Source organism: Neomonachus schauinslandi, chromosome 14 (assembly GCF_002201575.2).
Source record: "Neomonachus schauinslandi chromosome 14, ASM220157v2, whole genome shotgun sequence".
In the NCBI taxonomy this organism is placed as follows: domain Eukaryota; kingdom Metazoa; phylum Chordata; class Mammalia; order Carnivora; family Phocidae; genus Neomonachus; species Neomonachus schauinslandi.
The window spans coordinates 35,863,182-35,881,937 of record NC_058416.1 but is presented as its reverse complement, the minus strand read 5'-3'; the positions used below and the strand labels follow the sequence as shown (position 1 = coordinate 35,881,937).

The window sequence follows — 18,756 nt, the reverse complement described above, 5'->3', positions numbered from 1 at the left end:
AGTATGAGGCAGCTCTTGATTTAGCACAAAATTATGTATTAATTGATTTGAAGTTTAATCCTTTAATGGTTCATGGAGTTCCACACCAAGCAGCATGGCTTGCCAAAGTAACACACAGTCGTTATCTCAACAACCACTGAAGACAGGAAACAAGGCAAGATGACCCAGGGTTTTTGAGTGGTACCGGTGTGTGGCACTCTGCCCTAGAGAGGGCTCTGCTGCTGGACTAGGCTGCATGGAGAACTCTGAGGTGGAGTAGACTGGAGCAGGACCTTGGGAGGCAGAGCAGGGACATCTGGCCTGCACTGGCAGGTAGGAAACCATGCTCGTGTTTTGGAAGGAAAGTGAGTGGATCAGAAGACAGAACCAGATGGCCCATAAAGAAAGGAATGGCTAGAAACAAAGGTTGGAGTCACATTATAAAGGAAGAAGGGAAAAAGAAGGGACTATTCGGATTTCTCACCAATGAGCTGATTTAATCTTCACAATAGCTCCATATTAGAGGCTGTGTATTAACCAGGGCATGCTCAGCTAGAAAAACAATCCAGTCTGGGTTAGCTTAAACCAAAGAGAATTCATCACAAGACCCAAAGGGTTAAAGTATAGTCAATTTAAATTGGTATCCTCCTACTGTCCAGTGACCTGCAATCAGGGGGCCAGAGTTCTACTACACAAATATGGCTACTTAGGGATGCTATGTGTCTGAGTGGGTACTGCATTCAATAGGAAACAGAATAAATATTGTAATCCTTAGAGCAACTGTTAAAAATGTAATGCAAAGAACTGTAACTTAAAAACCAATAGGTAAGTTAAAATGGAATTATTTAAAAAATTAAAATTGGAAGGCCAAAGACCAGATGTATAGATATGCTTGGTCTTAAGAACTGCTTAAACTGGGTGATGTATCCATGGGTTCATTATTCTACCTATCTTTGTAAATATTTAAAATTCTCCACAATAAAAGGTTTAAAAAATACTATTCACACAGGGTCCCTTGGTCCTTCCGTTCCAATCATCGTACATGCTTTTCTAGATGAAAAACAGATTTAGAGTTCTTCTCCATGCAGTGAAAGCACAACCACTTAGACCCACGAAGTAGAAAGCTTCAGATTTGGTAAGCGTTATTGTCACAATTACAGTTGAGTAAGAGTCCTGATATTTCCTTGCAATTTTGATTTAGTGGGTCTGGAGTGGGATTTGAAAATGTATCTGATTTTCTACACACAAGTCCAGTGACACTGATGTATGTTCAAGTTTGGGGAGGCACAGCTTCAAGGGATAGATCCTATGGGTTATTATGTGCAAGTAGCCCCCCATCAGTCCTGTCCTTGGCTTGGGTACTTCCCTGCTATAGGACTCAAGCAGCATGAGGATGTGGCACTTTATGCACAATCTTAACTACATCAGTGCATCGTGAGGCATTCTGCCACTTATTCTCATTTTGTGATTCCAGCATAGTTCTCTTTTTCTTGGGCAGCTGATTTACAGTAGAACCTCTTGCCATTTAAATTGCTTTAGTTTCGAAACATAAATCTCACGGGTGAGTTTTCTCCCCACGTAGCACACTCCGCTTACAGGTTGTCTGTGTCTTTCACCAGGAGAGCTCCCTTCTTCCTTCTTGGGGGCGGCTTCACAGGCACACGGCCAGAGTCGGCACAGAGGGCCCCACACTTAGTGGGCCTCACATGTGGTTGAATGCTCTCCTGTCACTGTCTGAAGTTCTTAATTTTGTCTTTGAACTTGTGTTTTGTAAGTGAAGTCTGGTAAGACAAAGGCAGGCACACAGGAGCAGAGGAGATCCATGCAGTGTGTCCGCTGTTCCCCACCCCCCCCCATTCACTTAGCACCATGGTGGTGCCAGCGTGCACAGAATTCCAGCAGACCCACCATGGCCCGGTTGAGAAGAGATTCCAAGCATAAGCAAGTTATTCCTACAACTGAGTAAGTGGGGGCACTGAGAGCCCCAAGAGGCCGTGCTTTCTATTTGAACCAGACTTGATTTGAATGCGAAAAGAAGGTAATGGCATTCTAAGAAGCACGAATGACCGCGGAACCTAGTCATATCTTTTTTCTACTCATGTTACTTTTAAGTTTTTATTTTACTCGTGTCATTTTCCTTCGTTAGCCACCCACATCTGCTGAAAATGACGACTTAGGAAAAAAGAAAACATAGGGCAGCTCCTAGTTTTTCTTTTAGCCCTTCCTTACTCATCAGTAAGCTGCAAGAGTGTTGATAGAATGTGTACGTATCAAGAAGTGAAATAATAGTTGAGCGAGGTTTTTTTTTTTTTGCAGTGTTGCCTAATAAGGACAAAATACATATATATACCACATATATACATAAGCTATGAAATGTAACTTGTTTAATTTTGGTGATTCTGCATGAGTTCTCTGCTCTTCTAGTTGCATTTAAAACTGGAATGGTGTACTATAAAGAGGAATAAAATTAATGCTAATGATTTAGAATTTAAATTTTTCGTTACTTAGGACAGCACTAAGTAGCAAGTAAAAACCCACAACAAGATGTGAGAGAGACCATGGAAGAAAGGGAGAACATTTTAGTACTTTTAATGGTACTATTTTCCTAATTTTTGGACACGAGGCCCCCCATCTTTGTTTGGCACCGGGTCCTGCACTCAGGTAGCCAGCCCGGCTCTTCACTGCTCTCCTTACCTTTGCGGAGCCCCCTCCTTCTCTATTCTATAGCCTTTTGAGGACTGCCAGTGATATGAAGGGCAGTGCTGCACTCCGGTTCCTCTGCGGCTGTACCTGTGAAAACTAGCACAGGGCCAGGACTGACTCCAAAGGGATTCAGGCGATGCATCAGCACGAGAGGCTGGCTTGCGTAGTAGACGGTGACCCGCCTGCTCAATCCCCTTCTACCTTTGACTGGTCTTGGACCAGCAGCCACATGCTGGACTCACTGATCTGGTGCTGTTGGCTCTCCCTTTCATTTGATCAGTTCTGGCAGAAAAATTCTTCTAATAGACTAAACTTGAGCTGTTATCCTTGATAGCTTGGTCCCTCTTTGTCCCTTTCTGCCACTCCATGAATTGCTGAGAGCTGGGAGTAGGCAGGGCAGGTGGAAAGCTCTTGTCAACAGTGGTTTCATAAGAACTCTTTATGCGGAGTCCTGTAAAACAATGCTTGGGAGTTTGTTTTTTGTTTTTAAATGGTTCAAGTAGAGAATTACGTCCTTTAAAAAAAAAAAAAAACAAAAAACTAAGATAATTTTGGCAATGTATAAAACATCACACTGCAAAACTGGAAACAACAAATTTTGTAGGAAACTGAAAAGGACCAGTGAGAATTATGAAAAATAAAAAGAACATACACAATTGTACCTTCAAGAATTTCCATGGAACATTATGACCCATCAAATTAAGGTATCCACATTCTCTAACAAAAATGAACTGATCTGAGTAAGGGCAGCATGAAAATATTCTAATGCAGTGCTGCCCAACAGAACTTTCTGTGATGATGGAAATGTCCCATTATCTCTGTTGTTGAATACAGAAGCTATTAGCCACATGAATACTCACAATGTGGCTAATGCAATTGACGAACTGAGTTTTTAATTTATACAGCCACCTGTGGCTAGTGATTACCAACTGAACAGCACAGTTCTAATGCCTCATGGGTCAAAATCAGTGGTTTCTTCGGGGGATTTCTCTGATCACTGCTGAGGGGTGTAGATGGTTGGGGGTGGAAAGAGAGGAAGCTCTTAGCAGCTCTATTTAACTACTTAAACAAGTTCTGAAACTCTCCACAGCTTTCAGAGGCAAGGGCTGAGGAAAGGACTCTAGGGGAGACCTGAGTACGCCCTTGAACTCCTGGCTAATGCCAACGGGAGTAAAAGGCCTAGGATTTGGCTCACGCAGATGGGAAGAGGCCTATGGTGCCACTCACAGAATCTGGGGCTTGGGCCATCTGTGCATGGAAATCGTTGCTGTAGGGCTGGCGGGGAGGTAGGGGTGCTCATTTCCGGACAGGGATTCCAGGGCTAGAAGAGGATTTAGAGGTGGAGGGAGGACCCGGGGGCCCTTTCTGGCCGCCTGCAGGCTGGACTGGCCCTTTCTTTTTGGGGATTAAGGTCTTGTTCTTGCTCTTGAACACTCTGCTGGGATCCAGCTTGTTCACGAAGCAGTTGGTCTCTTCTGCAAGTAGGTCTGTGTTGTAGGTGATGGGTTTATACATGTTGAACCACTGCTGTAAGGGAGAATTGGGAGAGGTCACAATTCGAAGGAGAAAGGCGATTGTTTATGCTCTTTAGTGGGGACCCAGAAGTAGAGAGGTGGGGAGATGAGGCAAAGAGAAAAAAGTTTTTATGAAAAACTGCCTCAAAAATCTGTTAGCACTTCCTTTAGGTGAAAGTGATGGCACACACATTGCTTTATTAGGTCTCATAACCTTTAAAATAAATTCAGCACAAGGACTAAGAATGAGAGTAAACTTCCTTCCTTCTGATCTAGTGAGCCTGAGCATGGGGATTAGGTCCCAGATCATCAGTGACCTTCTAACTGTTCTGTCCTCACAGCAGCCACTGCCCATCAGGTTGATATGTCAGCACCTTCCCAGAGAAGGTGCATTGACAGAGGCCAGCGGCAGGCCTTGGCTGAGGGAAGCTGCCGGCGCTGGTACTCTCTTCCCCTTCTGGGCAAAGAGCATCGTATTTATTGACCTCACAATGTTTACTGGATGGATGTTAGGTGATATTTGGGCAAAGTGAGGCCCACCAGATGAATACATACATGGAGCTGAGTCCCTAGTTCACTGCCACCCCAGCCAAAGTTCTTCCAGGCACACCTGGTCTCAAACTAGGGGGTATATGAGCATTTCCAGGCAACTCTATGTTTGAAATATTGCCCAGATCTGTAACATAAACAAGGCACATCCATACAATGGAATATTCTGTATCACTAAAAAGGACAATTCTGTATGTACTGATAGGGAATGAACCCCAAGATGGAGTGTTAGTGAAAAGAAGGTGCATAACGATGTGAGAAGTATAGTGCGCTTGTGATTTAGAAAAAAAGGAACCAAAAATCATATGCATGCATGCTTTCTATGCAGTAAAGTACCCTGCAAAAAGCACAAGAAAAATGCAAACAGTGGCTGCCTCTGGGGGAGGCTGGAGAGCCTGGGAATCAGACTGACTTTCCACTCTTCCTGTGTGCACGCACTGCCTATCTAAAACCAACACTCAGACCTAAGCCCCAAATAAAATTTAATTAGAAAGAGAACTCCCAGGTGATTCTGAGGATCAGCCAAGTTTGGGAACCACTTAGATCAGTATTAAGTGAGGCTATCCACCTACACTGGCACCATCTGCCTTGCTTAATGAAAATGCAGGTTCCTGGGCTCCATCCCAGGTCTTCTGAATGGGACGGGCAAGTTGGGACTCTGCAACTGGAAGCATTTCCTCAGAGATTGTGATCAGCCCACAGTTTGAGACGGCATGTGTTTCTCCCTTACCTTGGCCTGTGGGCTGATGCCGTAGCTGGTGAAGGCATACTGCCACTGCGGCAGGCCCAGGTGCGTGATGAGCAGGCGATAGTAAGCAGTGAAGGAATCGGTGAGGAAATGCCAGTATAACGCTCTGTCCAGGAACCAGATCTCGGCGTCTTGTGCTAACGCTGAAATGGCAAATGAACAGAAGAAATGAACGGATGGCATAATACTTTTCTCCTTCTATCTGTAAAGTCGATATACTCTCATGGTTAAAAAGAAGAAATTCTAATAGTGGAAGGATGTAAAATACAAGTAAGAGTTCCTTTTTACCCCTTCCAACCTCTAGGCCCATGCTCCCGTGGCCACTGTTAGGGGTTTTATTGGTCTTGTACAAATCCCTGATCAGTCAGCCGACTGACTTGTGCGCTGGGCGTTGGGCATCTGTGCATTCAGGCTGACCATTCAGCAGCCTCCTGCCCCGGTGGGGACAGACTGGGGTCTCAGCTTTCCTGATGGAGACAGACGCTGAAAGCCTCTGATTTTTGTTTTTTTAAGATTTTATTTATTTGAGAGAGCATGAGTGAGAGAGCACAAGCAGGGGGAGCAGCAGAGGGAGAGGGAGAAGCAGGCTCCCCACTGAGCAGGGAGCCCGATGCGGGGCTTGATCCCAAGACCCTGGGATCATGACCTGAGCCGAAGATAGCTGCTTAACCGACTGAGCCCCCCCCAGGCACCCCAAGGCTCTGGTTTTCTGAGGGGGTCTCCAACAGGAACCTGAAGGGCTGTGAGCAGCCACTGGTGGGGAGCGCAGACCAGCTCCTGTCCTGGATCCTGCCCGTGCTGTTGCGGGAGGTCCGGGCTGAACTGAAACAGGCACGGTCACAGCAGCTCCAGCCTCGCACTCACTTCTCACCTTCTGTTCTTCCTCCCGCAGGCCTCTAGTTCGTCTCCTGTCTAATGGCCGTAACAGCTCCCTCAGCGGCCCCCACCCTTGTCTCTTCCTCTTCCAAGACTGCCTGTGCAAACGTGCATTTCCACCTCAGTTCGGCCGTTCCTTTACTGAACAACCTGGACTTCCCACTGCCATGTCCAAACTCCTTCCAAGCTGTGCATGGCTTCTGGCTTCAACTCCTCACCCACAAGATGAACCAGGTAGCCCCATGGTTTGAAATTGTCATGCTTTCCAAATCCGTTGCACTTTCCCATGGCATAGCTTTACCCAGTCTCTTCGCCTAGATGTTCCCCTTACCCCACAACCCCTCCTGCCCCACCCCTCCCCATAACCCAAGATGTGGATGAAAGGCTACTTTGCAAAGTCGGTCCCTCCTTCCTCTAGGGGTAAAATCCTGGCGTCTCTATCTTCTCACCCCGACAGACTGAGAGCTATGTGAAGAGGGCTGGGCCTTGTCCACAGTCCCCAGGGCAGGGCCTGAACTGGTGACAGCTGCTGCTCCAGGGACCAGAGCCTTTTCCTCTTGATTTCTCATCTGAGGTCTTAGATTGAGGTCTACTCATTCAGGATTTTAGGTTGTTAACTTGCCTACAGAGAGAAGTACACAAGAAAGATAATGCTTTTCCTAATGCGTGAGCCTGTTAGAGGAGTCTATAAACACAATGATTATTTCTTTTAGTTTTTACTCACTTATTTTCCTACTCCCATTATTTTGCAGTAACTCACAAATGATGATAGCTTAAAGACTCTAGTGATTGGCCAAGAAGGGGATGTTCAGGGAGGACCAAAGGGGCTTTCTGGGTCTTTACATCGCCAAGAGACCTGGCCGCATCTCATGGATCCAGAGGAGTGTGCCTTTTGTGTCATGACTGGAGAGCAGGGTCATCCATGCCACACCCAACTGCAGGACCATGCTTGTCAATGATTCTTACCTGGTTTCCCTCTTTTGTAGACAAGGCAAACCTTCCCATTCCCATTGCAAGGATCCAGCTCAAATATCACACTGCGAGAATCAAAGTGAGGCTTCTCTGGCTGGTTCTCACTGGCTGCAAACCCAGAAGTTAATAGTTACGTTCAAACATACTCAACTCAAACACATACTTATCCAGCATTGCCAGTGTAGGGGGAAAAAAAGAAACAGGGAAAAAGCCTTATCTCAGACATATTCTTAACAACTATTTCCAATGTGGGCCAAATGAAATTTTTAAAAAAGATTTATTTATTTCAGAGAGACAGAGAGGGTGAGCGAGTATGGGGCGGGGGTGGAGGGAGAGAATCCTCAAGCAGACTCCCCACTGTGTGGGACCCTGAGATCATGACATGACCTGAGCCGAAACCAAGAGTCGGACACTTAACTGAGCCACCCAGGCGCCCCCCAAATGAATTCTATACTCTAAATGTCCAGGATCTTATCCAGCGGCTAAGCCTTCTGTCTAGGCTTCTCTATCACAGACAGTGTCACAGAATCTAGGGGAAGGTGACACAAGGAAAACAAACTGAACTTGCTGAGAGTGGGAATACATAAAGGCAAAGTAATCTGGCCTGATGTTGACGTCTCTTTTTCCTAGATAATCGCTTTCCCCTTATTTATAGCACTTTATGATCTTTTGATTAGAATCCCTTTTCCATGGTCTAAAATGTATTTATAATATTTAATATTAATTACATTATAATTAATGATAAGCTTGGCTCAATTAGAAATACCTACCTAATAATTAAATACAATGGAGTTCCAGAAAAGAGACATTTTTAGAAATGCAAGCATCAGAAACTTTCTTGCTTCCTTCATTACAGCTATTATGTAATAAAGATGAGTATTAGTGACTGAGGGTGAGAGTTTACAAACCTAGGAGAGACTGGATAAAACAAAGTCTGTAAAAAGACTATTTTTTACTTACATATAGCCATATATATAATTTTATACAAATGCATAAATATTTACATTTCTAACTAAGAAAATATTTTAAACATGGCTTTCCCTTCCCCTGGAGGTTACACTTTAATACTCTTCTTGATTTCATGTGGTCCTCAACTCACGAAGTATGACAGGTTCTGTCTGGCTTCCTGGCTCTACACTGTAGATTGGAAAACTCTCTTGAGTCATAAGTTGAGGTTCCCCTTCTTTATTTCCATCTCTCAGGCTCATTGTCCTTCACTGCCCGATGGTCAGTGTCTTGAAATCCATTTTTATATATCTTCTCTGTTGTTGTTCCAGGAGGGCAGATAAATCAGGTCTGTGACTCCTATCTTGGGTGAGATCCAAAGTCTAGACTGTAGGGTCCCACCAAGTTTCAGCAGCCTTGCCCTGACTGATGCTAACTGGGGTCTGCCTGCAGGTGAAAAATTACAAAATAGGAAACTCCTTTCTGCCATTTGTAGGTGTCACTCCAGTTTCTGCTCATTTCTGGTTATTCTCCAATCTTTTTAGGTCATTGTCCTTAAAGTTTTCCCAGAGTTTCGAGTAGTCTTTACTTGGTAAAAAGTACTCTGCCATTACCAGGAGAAGGAAGTCAGTATTTGAATCTTTTGCTTCCTTTTTTGCCAAATATGCAATGTTACTGTTTTTAATTTCTCACCGAAATTTTAGTTTAGTTTTATCCCCATGTGTGCATCAGCACATTGTTATGCCTAATAATTTCACTCTTGGGAGTACCAGTGGATCTCTTTCTTGTTACCTGTTATTTGTGCTGGTTTTGTTCATGGCACTGTGTTTTTTCATGTGCCTAGTTATTTTTAGAAGGAAGTGTTTTTGAAAAATTATTTATAAAAACAATTTGAGTTCTAAGATACTGTTATCCTCTAGGGTAGAATTTTCTTTTTTATATAAGAGCTTTACTGAGATAATTCACCTATCATACCACTTACTCATTTGAAGTATACAATTTAATGGTTTTTAGTATATTTACAGTTATATAACCATTAAGACAATCAATTTTAGAACATTTCTCTAGAGTGAATTTGTTTCTGCTAGGCCCCTGAGGAGATTAATAACCTGGAGTCAATTCAGTCTAATTTTCGGGTTTAACATTTTCTGGGCCACACAGATGACTTACAATGGTTACTTCTGTTTTTTTCTGTCTCTTGGGTACTGCTCTTCATGGTGCCAACCCCAAAAGTAGGTAGTTTTTATGGGTGCCATCCTTTGTAAGGCCTGGACTCTGTTTTATTCCCCCGGTCTCAACATGGGGCAAATTCATAGTTTTCCAGCATCCTCAGAGCCTGTTGTAAAAAGGGCAATCAATGTATCTCAAATACTGAATCTCTCCCCTCCCTGGATTTCTGTCTTCTGGATGTTGATCTGTTATTACCTCATCATCCTGTTAGCTCTTTGATGTTTTTAGTGAGGTGGTTTTTATATTTTGCTGACTTCTCAGTTGTCTTCAGTAGGAAGGCTTCTCTGAATTACCTGTCTACCATTTGCAGAAGAGGAAATCTCTTTGTCAGTTTAAGTATGCTCCTAAAAATAACACATAGATGAGCTTGCTTTTTATATCAATCTGACAGTCTTTGTTTTTCAAAAGGGAGATTTAATCCCAGCACATTTAATATCGTGATTGATCTGTCTTGTTTTATTTCTCCTAATGTTTTGTTTCCTAACTTATGTTTCCTCTTTTCTTATTTTTCCTCCTGTGATTCAATATTCCCTTATTAGGTTGGAGATTTAATGTAGATTTTTATTCCTTTAGTGGTTATCTTCCTGTTTTTTTTGTTTGTTTGTATGATTAAATCAATAAGACTTTACCCTTCTGTTGTTCACATAACAGATACAAACGTTCACATAACAGATACAAACATTCACAAACAAAGTGGTATGATAGGTTTGTTTGTATGATTAAATCATACAAACATAACAACATAACATGTATGTGCTTTCTATCTCTAGTTTCCACTGCCACAAGAGAGAAGTCTGGTATCAGTCTGATTATTATTTCTTCACAAGTAAGTTATTTTTGCCTACAAGCCTATAATTCTTTCCCGCATTATACAACACCTAGGTGTCTCTTTTCTCATCAGTCCAATCTGGGTCTCTGAGAGCCCTTTCAACTTGTAGAGAAATTTTCTTTTATCAGTGTTTCTTGCCTTTACCCTTATCTGAAAACAATAGGCCATTATTTCTCCTAACCGAGTGTGGGATGCAGAATTCTAAGGCCCTCAAGATTCCTGCTCCTTAATATCTATACCTTGCAGGACCTCCTGCCCTTGAGAATAGTCAGGATCTGCGAATATGATGGTAGTAGTCACTCCCTTGATTAGCTTACATGATAGGAGACTGTTGCAGCAGACCGAAAAGGCATTTCCCTGCTGGCTGAGAAGTAAACTGCGATGTTGTGAGAGGGTCACGTGGCTAGAATCTAAGGGCAGCCTAAAGATGCTGAGAGTGAGCCCTAGCTAAAAGCTGGCAAGAAAATAGGGACTTACGTCCCACAACTACAAGAAACTGAGTAAGTCCAACCACTAGTGAGCTTGGAAGAGGCCTCTGTGCCTTGGATGAGATCATAGCACCAGGTGACATTTTCATTTTAGCCTAAAGACCCTAAGTGGAAGACCTTCTAATACTTATTAGTGGCTGAATTCTTGACTCATGAAACTGTTAGATAATAAATTTGTGGCATTTTAAGCCATTAAATTTGTGGTAATCTATTATACAAAAATAGAAAGCTCAAACAAGACACTCGTTTCTCCCAACAAGGTGTACTATTTCTTCCCTGTAGTAGGAGGAGACCTTCCACTTTCTGCTGCTTTTCCTCCTTTGTCCTACCTTTTCTACTATTAAGGACGCCAAGAACACTCTCTACATTAATTGCTGTCTGTAGGGCTGCTGTAACCAAGTACCAAAACTGAGTGGCTTGAACAACAGAAATTTGTAGTCTCACAATTCTGGAGGCTACAAATCCAAGATCAAGGTGTTGGCAGAACTGGTTCTTTTGACGGCTGTGGGGAAACAATCTGTTCGATGCTTCTCCCCTAGCTTCTGGTAGTTGACTGGCAAATTTAAGCTTTCCTTAATGTAGAGAAGTCCCACCCATCTCTGCCTTCATCTTCAAATGGCATTCTTCCTGTATCTCCAAATGTCTTTAAGGACATCAGTCATATTGGATTGGGGTCCACCCTACTCTAGTATGACTTCATCTTAACTACTTACATCTGCAATAACCCTATTTCCAAATAAGGTCACATTCATTCTGAACTGGGGGTTAGGACTTCATTTTATGAATGGGGGGAGCATAATTTAACCCATAACACTTTTATATCTTTCCTCTTTCTTTTAGGTTTAGCTGAGACAGTATACAGTTGACCCTTGAACAACACGGACTGAACTGCATGGGCTCACTTATACATGGATTTTTTTACAGTGTTGTCCATGTATTTTCTCTTCCTTATGATTTCCATAATATTTACTTTTCTCAATTTATTGTAGGAATGGTGTATATTACACATAGCATACAAAATATGTCTTAATTGACTGTTGTTGGTAAGGCTTCCAGTCAATAGTAGGTTATTAGCAATTAAGTTCTGGGGGAGTAAAAAGTTCTATTAGGATTTTTGACTACATGGAGGGTCAGTGCCCTTCACCCCCGCATTGCTCAAGCATCAACTACAATAGGTTTTACAATATTCCTTGCACTGTGTCCCTCTTTCCAAGAGTTTTTTTTAAAGATTTCTGAGAGCACATGCCTGTGGGGTAGGGGCAAAGGGGGGGGGACAGAGGGTGAGGGAGAGAAGCAGACCCCTGCTGAGCATAAAGCCCCATGTGGGGCTCAATCTCATTAACCTAAGCCAAAATCAAGAGTTGGATGCTCAACTGACTGAGCCACCCAGCTGCCCCCCAAGAGCTCTTAAGTAATAATTACACAACACAGGGGCACCTGGGTAGCTCAGTCAGTTAAGCATCTGACTTCGGCTCAGGTCATGATCTCAGGGTCCTGGGATTGAGCCCCACATCTGGCTCTGCACTCAGCAGGGAATTTACTTCTCCCTCTCCCTCTGCCTCTCTCCCCTCCCCCAGCCTGTGCTAGCTCTCAAATAAAATCTTTAAAAAAAAAAAGTTATACAACACATTCCTATCTTGATAGATTCCTATCTATTAAGATTGAATGCGTGCATAACCCCTTCGTGGGAGGGTCACTGATCCCTTGTTTCCTTTCCTCCCACATCTTGGGACCTCCATTGTCTCATTTGTCTTCTGGTTAGAGTATTAATGTTCTTGAAGTTTTACACATCCTTCTGTATTTTTTTTAATAAACTGAAAGGTGTGTTTGGTCTGTATACATAGGACTCTAGATTTGTACTCCTTGTTGCTCAGTAACATGTATGTGCTTTCTATCTCTAGTTTCCACTGCCACAAGAGAGAAGTCTGGTATCAGTCTGATTATTATTTCTTCACAAGTAAGTTATTTTTGCCTACAAGCCTGTAATTCTTTCCCGCATTATACAACCCCTAGGTGTCTCTTTTCTCATCAGTCCAACCTGGGTCTCTGAGAGCCCTTTCAACTTGTAGAGAAATTTTCTTTTATCAGTGTTTCTTGCCTTTCTATCTAGTCTTTTTCTTTTTTATGAGCACCTGTTATGATGATAGAAGGTCTTCTGGATCTATTTTCTATTTTTCTTACCCTTCCACCTTTCCCCTCATAATTCCCCCTTTTAAATGGATCTATCTGTGCTTTTAAATACATCTTGCACTTGGTTTATCAGGCTACTAACTCAAATCTTATTTATACTCTTCTTCAATTCATCAATTGAGAATTTTTACTTTTGTTCTATAGGAAGCCTTTGTGCTGTCTTAAATGTCTTTAACTGTTCTGATTCTTGTTTTTACTTAGGTTTTCATCTGTGTCCTCTAGCAGTTTTATTTGCCTGGTTGTATATCCTGATATTTCTTTCTGATCATCCTCTTTTTGATCTTTTTGATTATTGAGTACCCTGAGAAAAGTCAGTGTTTTTCCAATTAGGTTTAATAAGACTTTGGGTCTAACTACTGGACTATCCTAAAAGGCTTGAACTCAGCAGGTACCAAAAGGCCAAGTTGTTTCTATCTCTATGGGTATGTAGGACAATATGGTCTCTACCCCTAGCTGTGTCCTTTGCTGAGGCCCCTTGAAATACTCTCAGAGTATCCAGTCCACCTCTATCTTCCAACTTCAAAGGCAGGGAAGACTCAGTCTACTTATTTAACAACTTCTTTGCCTTCAGGCGTTCAAAAGCCCCAGCGTACATATGAAGCAGATGTGACCTTTCCCTTTCTTGTGAGGACTCCCTACATCTCCGAGTGGCAGGCTCTTGCCAAGGCCCATCACTTTCCAGTCTTTACTCCTGGATCCCTCTAGTACAGGCATACCTTGTTTTATTGTACTTTGCTTTATTGTGCTTCACAGATAATGCTTTTTTTTTTTTTTTTTTTTTTTAACACATTGAAGGTTTGTACCAACGCTGTGTTGAGCAAGTCTACTGGCACCATTTTTCGAACACCATTTGCTCACTTTGTGTCTGTGTTACATTTTGGTAATTCTTGCAATATTTATTATGACCTTTTAAGTTTGAACCCATTCTTTACTCCCTTCTCCCCCCATTTTAGATATATAGTTTCATATTTTACATAGTTTTATTTTGCAAATCCCTTGACTGATTTTTACAGATATACTTATTTTTATTGCTTTTGTTTTTTTATATTCTTAATTATTGTCTTTCCACTCAAAGAGTCCCTTTTAATATTTCATGCAGGGCTGGTTTAGTGGACATGAACTCCTTTTGTTTTTGTTTATCTGAGGAACTCCTTCTCTCTCCTTTTATTCTGAATGAGAGCCTTGGGGGATAGAGAATTCTTAGCTGCAGATTTTATCCTTTCAGTACTTTGACTATACCATGCCACTCGCTTCTGGCCTGCAAAGTTTCTGCTCAAAAATCTGATAGCTTTATGGAGTTTCCCTTGTATGTAATGGTCTTCTTTTCTCTTGCTGCTTTTAAATTTTTTTCTTTATCACTACTTTTTGCCATTTTAATTACTATGTGTCTTGGTGTGGACCTCCTTGGGTTGATTTTGTGTGTGGGGGGGGTGTCTCTGTGCTTCCTAGATCAGGATATCTGTTTTCTTCCCCAGATTTGGGAAGTTTTCAGCTATTATTTCTTCAAATAAATTTTCTGCCCCCTTTTTTCTCTTTTCTGGGATCTCTATAATATTGACGTTCTTACACTTGATGGAGTCACCGAGTTCCCTAAGTCTATTCTTACTCTGCATAATTCTTTTTTCTCTCATTTGTTCAGCCTGATTACTTTCCATTACTCTGTCTTCCAGGTCATTAATTTGTTCCTCTGCTTCCTCTAATCTGCTATTTATTCCACCATGTACATTTTAAAATTTCATTTATTGTATTCTTCATCTCTGATTCTTTTTTATCTCTGTGTTAAGGGTTTCACTGATGTTCTCCACTCTTTTCTCAAATCCAGTAAGTATCTTTATGACCATTACTTTAAATTCTCTATCAGGCATATTATTTATATCTGTTTCACTCAGGTCTCTTGCTGTGGTTTTGTCCTGTTCTTTCATTTGGGACATATTCTTCTGTCTCATTTTGTCTAATTCTGTGTCTGTTTGTGTGTTAGGAAGATCAGCTACATCTCTTGCTCTTGAAAGTAATGGCCTTATGAAGAAGCAGTTCTGTAGTTCCCTAAAGCACAGTGTGCCCTGGACCTGGCACTTCAGGGGTGTCTCCTAATATGTGTTGTGTGTGCCCTCTTGTGTCCTGGCCTCTTTTTCCTTCAGTACAGTCATCTGCAGAGGCTCTCCTCGCCTATTGTGGGCAGTGTTTGGTCCCCAGCCAGGGAAGGGGTGTGTTTTAACAAGGTCTGCACTGGTCTGCTTGCAAAATGAGACCTGCTGCCACTGCTGCCAGGAGAGGCCAGCCCAAACAGATCTGCAAAGTGTGCACGGTCGGGGCACTCAACTGTAACAAGGCATCCCTCAGGCTTCCACAGGGCCCGCTGCAGCTGCCATCATAGTCATTGCTGCAGAGACTGAAGCCCTGCAAAATGCAGGGATTGGGAGATGCGGTGCTGCTGAAGTTTGTGCCTGTCTTCTTTATCAAAGACCTTTGATATTATTGTAACCATTTTGGGGTTCCATAAAACACCTGCTGAAGGCAGCAAACCTGATAAATATATGTGTTCTGAACACCACTGACTGGCCATTCCATCTCTCTTCCTGTCCTCAGGCTTCTCTATCCCCTGTGACACAGTAATGAAATAATAAGGCCAATCAATAATCCTACAAAGGCCTTAGAAGTTCAAGTGAAAGGAAGAATTTAAATCAAAAGCTAGAAAGATTAAGCTTTGTGAGGAAGGCATGTTGAAAGCTGAGATAGGCTGAATGCTAGACTTCTTGTGCCAAATAGCCAAATGCAAAGGAAATGTTCTCGAAGGAAATTAAAAGTGCTACTCCAGTGAACACATGAATGATAAGGCAGTAAAACAGCCTTATAGTTGATATGGAGAAAGTTTTAAGTGATCTGGATAAAAGATCAAACCAACCACAACATTCCTTTAAGCCAAAGCTTAATCCAGAGCAAGGCTCGCTTCAATTCTAAGGCTGACAGAGGGGAGGAAGCTGCAGAAGAAAAGTCTGAAGCTAGCAGAGGTTGGTTGATGAGGTTTGAGGAAAAAGCTGTCTCTATAACAAAGTGTGAGGCAAACTAGCAAGTTATCCAGAAGATCTAGCTAAGATAATTAACAAAGGTGGCTACACTAAATAGCAGATTTCCAGTGTAGACAAAACATCCTTCTATTGGAAGATGACACCATCTAGGACTTTCAAAGCAAAAGAAGTCAGTGCCTGGCTTCAAAGCCTCAAAGGACAGGCTGACTCTCTCTGTAGGCACTATTGCAGCTGCTGACTTTGTTGAAGCCAATATTCACTGACCATTCTGAAAATCCTAGGGCCTTTAAGAATTATGCTAAATCAACTCTGCCTGTGCTCTGTAAATGGAACAACAAAGCCCAATGATAGCACATCTGCTAACAACATGGTTTACTGAATATTTTAAGCCCATTGTTGAGACCAACTGTTCAGAAAAAAAGATTCCTCTCAAAATATTACTGCTTATTGACAATGCACCTGGTCACCCAAGAACTCTGATGGAGAGGTACAATGAGATGAATGTTGTTCTCATGCCTGCTAACACAACATCCATACTGCAACCCATGGGTCAAGGAGTCTTTTCAACTTTCAAGTCTGAATATTTAAGAAATATGTTTCATAAGGCTATAAGTGCTATCACTAGTGATTCCTCTGATAGATCTGGGAAAGTAAACTGAAAACCTTCTGGGAAGGATTCACCATTCTAGGTGCCATTAAGAACATTCATGGTTCATGGGTAGAGGTCAAACTATCAACATTAACAGGATTCTAGAAGAAGTTGATTCCAACCCTCATGGATGACTTTGAGGGATTCAAGACTTCAGTGGAGGAAGTCACTGCAGATGTGGTGGAAATAGCAAGAGAACTAGAATTAGAAGGAGAGCCTGAAGATGTGACTGAATTGCTGGCAATCTCCTAAGAAAACCTGAATGGATGAGGAGTTGCTTCTTACGGATGAGTAAAGTGGTTTCTTGAGATCGCTTCTACTCCTGGTGAAGAGGCTATGAAGACTACTGAAATTAGCACAAAGGATTTAGAGTATCACATAAACTTAGTTGATAAAACGGTCACAGGGTCTGAGAAGAAAGACACCAATTTGGAAGTTTTACTGTGGGTACAATGCTATCAAACAGCACGGCATGCTACAGAGAAATCATTCATGGAAGGAAGTGTCAATCAATGCAGCAAACTTCATTGCTTTAAGAAATTGCCAAGCCACCCCAACCTTCAGCAACCCACCTCCCTGATCATTAAGCAGCCATCAACATGGAGGCAAGACCCTCCATCAGCAAAAAGATTACAAACTGCTGAAAGCTGATGATGGTTAGCACTTGTTAGCAATAAAGTATTTTTTAATTAATGTATGTACATTGTTGTTTTAGACATCACACTTAATAAGCCATAATATAGTAAAAGCCTAACTTCAATATGCACTGGGAAACCAACAAATTCACTTGCACTTGCCTTACTGGGGTGATCTGGAACCAAACCTGCACTATCTCCAAGGGATGCCTGGACTAGTGTGTAACTGCTTGTGCAGTTGATGGAGAAGCCCTGCATTGGTTCTCTCTGCCAGAACTTCAATGTACCCAAAGGTCTTAGTATTGGAGGCACTAGTTGCTTAGTCAACATTCATTCTCTCTTTCTTTCTTAAACCCCAATTCTGTTTGAGGGGACAACACTGGCACAGCTAACATACTTCCTCAGATTCCCCTGCAGCTATGGGTAACCTTTTAACTCTATTCTGGCCAATGGCTATTGGGAGGAGCTTCTGAGAAAACAGCTGTTTTCCTGATAAAAAGGGAGAGATTCTGCCACAAGACAGTTTTTGTTGTTTTGCCTTTCACTCTTCTTTTTCCTCCCTGGAACATAGACTGGAAGCTTGGAGGTACAGCCCACATTCCTCAATGATGAGGATGAAAGCCATATCCAAAGGTTGGTGCAGGAGGAAGCCAGAGGGAGACTTTATCATTGACTTCCTCAAAGAGCTGCACCAGCCTAGTTTCAGATTTCTTGTTATGAGAAAAGTAAACTATTTAGTTTAGACATTGTAATTGGGTTTCTGATATATGCAGCCAAACACAATTCTAACTGACAAAGTCCTCACTTATGCCCAGTTGCTCATAGCATTTAGCTTTTAGCAGCCATTTGAATCAGAGATGGCAAAGAGCCTGGAGGGAGGAAGGGAGCTGCTTAGAGAGTCCATATTCCCTGAAAGCTCTTGATACTGAAATGTTGAGTCAAGTTAATCTTTAACATTCATTTATTTACTAAGCATTCATTAAGTAGTGATTATATGCCAGGCACTGAAGTGGGTGCTGGAAACAAAACAAAAATCTCAACCCTGGCATTTCTTCATGAAAATTTCCTTTATTGATACAGGTTGTTTTTTTGTTTGTTTGTTTTTTTACCTTACTCCCATGGTCCTGAGAAGCCACAATGGGGAAGTTTTTTTTGGCTTCGGAAAGGTACTACAATGCCACAGCGTCTTCCTATGGTTTTTAACATTATAAAAGGGAAATAAACAGGCTAATTTCTAACTCAGAGCACAAGTTTCTTCAGGTTACCTTCAAGTGCATCATCCTCCAGGTCTGCCAGCGTTGGTGCATTTGGGAGTGAATACACGGAAGACTGGTTGAGTTGAGTCAGTTTTGCGATGCTGTTAATCGCCATGCTGCCCAATGGAATGGTGTGCTCTATGGAAACATTAGCAAAGAGAAACAGT

General features: G+C 42.1%; 1 protein-coding gene across 3 annotated transcripts in view; it reads right to left on the bottom strand.

The window, feature by feature from the left end:
- Positions 1-875: 875 nt before the first annotated feature.
- TPGS2 (tubulin polyglutamylase complex subunit 2) overlaps positions 876-18,756 on the bottom strand; it is a 62,752-nt gene continuing 44,871 nt past the window's right edge. Inside the window, exons 4-7 of one of the 3 annotated variants that reach the window (XM_021686313.2) lie at positions 18,599-18,727; positions 7,336-7,449; positions 5,476-5,636; positions 876-4,209 (exon numbers count right to left, since the gene is read on the bottom strand). In XM_021686313.2, the coding sequence (XP_021541988.1) occupies positions 3,979-4,209; positions 5,476-5,636; positions 7,336-7,449; positions 18,599-18,727 (635 nt within the window). In that variant the 3' untranslated portion in view covers positions 876-3,978. The remainder of the gene's footprint in view (positions 4,210-5,475; positions 5,637-7,335; positions 7,450-18,598; positions 18,728-18,756) is intronic. The other 2 variants (XM_044920920.1, XM_044920921.1) reach the window with 2 other exon arrangements.